At 41.7% G+C, this 4,993-nt stretch overlaps 1 gene segment (V, D, J or C); it reads left to right on the top strand.

Moving 5' to 3' along the window:
• Positions 1-1,108: 1,108 nt before the first annotated feature.
• Positions 1,109-1,629, top strand: LOC113838553. The segment is given in 2 exon segments: positions 1,109-1,154; positions 1,235-1,629. Coding segments are annotated over 2 exon segments (441 nt in total).
• The last annotated feature ends 3,364 nt before the right edge of the window (positions 1,630-4,993 follow it).

Consider the following 4,993-nt stretch of genomic DNA (forward strand, 5'->3'; position numbering starts at 1 on the left):
AATGCTGACAGCCCTGGCAAAGGAACCCAAATTAAGTGCAGCTCTCATTGCCCATCCTACCCTAAGGGTTTAGAGCCTCAGCCCACACTCAGCATGGTGTATTTGGTCCCTTTTGACAGAGTATCCACAGCTGGGGTAAGTACGTATTCATGGTTTACACAGATATTAGTATCTTTATCTTTTAAAAGTTTTAAAAGATGAAGATGTTTCATTCATAAAAATGAGTTGATTGTGTTTGGTGTGGCTTTCTTTAATATGATCTGTTCAAACTTCTTTCCATGTATTGAAAGTTACTGCATAATTTGTCTAAAGTTAGTCAAATCATAATCTTTCTTAGTTCTAAAGCTTCAGTAGTGATAAGAACAAAGAAGAAAATATGCTGTTTGAAAATCTCTGAAGCAGTGAAGAAAATCCATGTGGTGTGTGAGACATGAGTCCTGCTGTGCCCTCTTCCAGGAAGCTCAGCATTTCAGAGAACTGAGTGAACAAACAAGGTCTCTGCCTACAGTGTCTATTTCCTGCTGTTATTTTCAGACTCATCAGAAATAGAGTGCAGTTATATAGATGAAGACCCTGACAATTGTATACACAAAATCACAAATACTCAAGGCAGGAAATTGACAGATTAATAAAGTCAATAAAATATCACTCTCTTCAATGCAATTGCAGATTTCATAGTTGCCAATCTACAGATGGCATATACTTGCTCACTGCACAAAAAGTCTACAATCTCTGTACTTTTTTGACAAAAAATGCACTGGTAAGACTCACATAGGACGCCTCATGGGGCCCCAGTCACAGTGCATCATGAAGGCAGGAGAAACATCAACTCTTTGAACTCTTCATGCATTCTCCATGTGAACATGCAGGGTAATGGTCCTGAGGACCCTGGGCTTATGTGTTACCCAGTCTCTATCGGGAACAGATGTGAACTTCCCTGAGTCATTCTTTGTACCTTATCAGAGCCTGGCTCCCCCTAAGACCCAAAGTTTAAATACTCCCTCCTTCAGAGTCAGCTCCTGGAAAGGGAATGCAAATCTCTCCTGACTCCACCCAAGCATAGGTTGAAAAGCCAAAGCTGGGCCTGGGCACTCACTGGTGTGCAGCCATGGCCCTGTTTGCCTCCTCATTCCTGCTGCTGATTGTGCCTGCATGTGAGTGACAAGGATTCCTACTGCATGATCTCCCATAATTCACTCTGAGCCAACCTTACCTTCTACTTTTTCCTCCACAGATGTCCTGTCCCAGGTTACCCTGAAGGAGTCTGGCCCTGGGCTGTTGCAGCCATCCCAGACTCTCAGTCTGACCTGCTCTTTCTCTGGGTTTTCACTGAGCACTTCTGGTATGGGTGTGGGCTGGATCCGGCAGCCCTCAGGGAAGGGTCTGGAGTGGCTGTCAGACATTTGGTGGAATGATGATAAATACTACAACCCATCCCTGAAGAGCCGGCTCACAATCTCCAAGGACACCTCCAACAACCGGGTAACCCTGAAGATCGCCAGTGTGGACACTGCAGATACTGCCACATACTACTGTGCTCGGAGAGCACACAGAGACACAGCCTGGGCTGACAGCTGTACAGTATCTCAGGCTGGTTTTCAGCTCTGTGTCTTCCTCCTACAACCATGAGGTTGGGAGTGGGCAAACATTTCCGGCTAGCCTGTGGGGTTTCCTGTTCACTCTGATTTTCAGATACCTGGTTCCCTGTTATACAAATGTGGTCTCTTATACCTATTGTTCAGAAATGAAAATCTGTCTGTTTTGTTTTGTAAAGATTAGGGGTGTCTGGTTCTTTATCCAGGTGGTTCAGGGCTGTGGGTTCCCTCTGTTTTTGGCCTCAAAACTCCAGAACTGCAGGTTCCAAATCATTGTAACATTCACCTTTAGTAAACACCTGGATATGGAGAAGACTGACATTTCTGGATAAGCATTTATGATTGAGTCATTGACCAAAGTGTTCCCATGGAAACTACAAGATAATTCAAGCTATGGCCTCAGGCATTTGGTTGCTCTCCACAAACTGATGGTGACATCCTTGTGCTGAAGAAAACACATATCTCACAGAATATGGAGAATGTGAGTTGGTGCCTAACTGCAGGCCTCAGCCCCACCGACTTCTGTTCATAGCAGTGGAACGTACTTGGCCTGTTCTCAGAGGAGAATCACCCTAACAGCACACTGTGAACTACAATGGTGACCTGCTGGTGAGATTGTATTTACAGCCCACTCTGTGAATGTGGCCCATGCCTGAAACTACTAGAATGTTCTGGAATCTGACACAGGTAGGCCTTGGGCTTATGGGAAAAACAAATATTCTGCTAAAGCAGTGATTTTCAACCTGGGGCTGCTACCAAGTTGGGAACTGAACAACTCTTCCACAGAGTCCTAGGACTCTTCTACAGCGGCCACATATCAGATGTCCTGGATGTCAGATATTTACGTTATGAATCATAGTGGAAAAATTCTCGTTATGAAGGAGCAACAAAATAATTTTATATTTTAGTATTACCTACTACCTACTACCTCCCTCATGAACTAATGAATCCTGCCATATTCTGGGTAAACAGGGAATTATTTTTTTATTATATTCATTTTTCATTTTCATTTATATTTTTGAACAGGATATCATATTCAGATGTATACTTAATGGTATACCCACCAGGCTCCATTAGTTTTAATACCAGGTCTACTTAGACTTCCCTTATTAAAATTAATGGGTCATATAACAAATCAAATTTAAATGAACACATAGAAGGGTCTTGAGGGAGAAAGGAGATTTGACAATGACAAGAGGAAGGTAACAAAGGTTTGTGCCATAAACATGTATGTAATTTTTGGAAACCAACTTCAATTTTTAGGAACAAAGAAAGAAAATAACAACTATACATTTTTCTTTTCCAAAAGAATTCGGAGACCAATTTTTAACCCAAATTCTCTCATCAGGATCAGTTCTCGGTAGAAACTGTCACTGAGAAGTCCTTCAGTGTGTGAGTGGATACATACAAGAACCAGTTCTCCCTGAAGCTGAGCTCTGCTCCCACTGAAGACACAGCCCTGCCTTACACTGCAGCAGACACAGTGAGCTGGTTCCCTGAGTGCCCAGAAACAACCTCAATCTGAGGATGCTCGGGACCAGCAGGGGGCGCTGTAGACCCAACTTTTACCAGGAAAGAAAACATAGTAGGTGAGAAAAACATCTGGAGAGTGAGGAAGTCCTCAGGGACCCTAAGGTTTCCTGTCCTGACCTCAAATAACTGCAGAGACCACGTGATACACATGATGCAGTTACTATGACAAGACTCCAAACTTAGTAGAATAAAAAGTATTTGCTAAGGAATATTGCACATAAAAGTTTTAGTCATTACATATGAACCTAATTGAGAAGACAAAATCAATTGCATATACAGAAAGAATGATGAAAATTTCAAACATGACTTATAGTCATCAGAACCACGAGCAGTAGCTTCTGTAAACCTATCTGTAACATCTTTCCACTGTCAGGAGGGGTTTTCTCAGCTGGAGTATATGACTGTGACCTGGGATCTCAGACCATGATGTTCCTCCCACAGTGTTGAGCCCAGGCATTTCTGATAGGCAAGTGTAGGAGCCCTGGTCCCAAGGCATCGTCCACTGTCCTGTGAAGCCCTCAGCTCAGAGGAAGGAGAGAAAGAGAAGGTGGGAAGATGGCATAATTGTTGTGTGAATGTTTCCCCTAAAATGAAAGATTATTAGGTAAACTTGGAATACTAAACCTTAATGCATGTTTTTTTGTGTGAACTGGGAAAAGAGAAGAGAGTAAATTAATTACAGACTGTCCATTTAAACATTTAGGATCCTGAAAGTTTAGAACTGATGTTTTCACAACTTACAGATATCTCTACCCAGCTTGTGAATTTAGATAATGTTCTCTCCAACATCCTGGGTTTAAGGCCATCTTTATCTCTTCACAGCACTCTGGAGCTCAGGTGGGGGCAACTTCTTCTCTTTCCAGCCTTATGTTTAAGGGATTAGTGTCCTTCAGTCTGGGGTGATGTCCAGGTGTGTGTACTGCACCCATCCTCGTGTTCAGATTTACTCCAGATTTTCATTATATGGCAAAGAACCACCTATCCACTGTTAGAGTTTTAGAACTTCAGCTTACTGGGGAGATTGCTGATAATTTCTCCTGAGGCATTCACTTTCTTTCCCTTGGCTGGATGACGTTTGCACCTCATGAGATTAGATCCGGCCTCTGGTAGAAGACTTTACACATCAACTAAATGCAGGTTTGCTTGCTGCTCAACTCTGTGCAGATCTTAAATCCCACCAGTCACATCATCAACATATAACATGCTCTCCTCACATGAATCACACAACTGTACCGTCATTTTCAGTCCAAGTGCTTGAGAATTTCTGAGGGGTTAATGAATTGGTAGTTGCAATTTACCTAACACACATTCTCTCTAAAGTGCTTTTCATTCACATGTTACAGTAATAAATAGGAAGACTGACACATGCCTACAGCACTGATTGTAAATATATTAGATAGACTCTCAAGTTGACTATATCTGAGGTCTGGAATTTTGATTTTCATGAAGTAGTTCAGAAAATTGTCTGAGTACATGAGTTACTCTGAAACGACGTTACAGCAATACATTGTAATTTTAAATATCTTAATGGCAGGGAGCATTAGTCAACATTTACATATGTTTTTGTTAGAATAAATTCCTGCATTTAAATTTTGGCACTTCATAGTCCACACTTTTCTTCATGTTTTTTGTTTGTTTGTTTTTTTGTTTTGTTTTGTTTTTGCTTTTTGCTTTGGAAACAGAAGTACTTTAAGTACATGTGAAAAGCTTAGGAATTACGTCTGTATCTGCTGCAGCTCATATCACAGATTTCAGACAGAACACCACTGTTTTAAGTCCTGCATGAACAAGTCTCTGAAACACAACGTGAGTGTTCCTGGTTAGAAATGAAGTTCTCTCTTGAGAAGAGTCTGTCACCTGCCTTC

Source organism: Cricetulus griseus, chromosome 5 (assembly GCF_003668045.3).
Source record: "Cricetulus griseus strain 17A/GY chromosome 5, alternate assembly CriGri-PICRH-1.0, whole genome shotgun sequence".
NCBI lineage: Eukaryota > Metazoa > Chordata > Mammalia > Rodentia > Cricetidae > Cricetulus > Cricetulus griseus.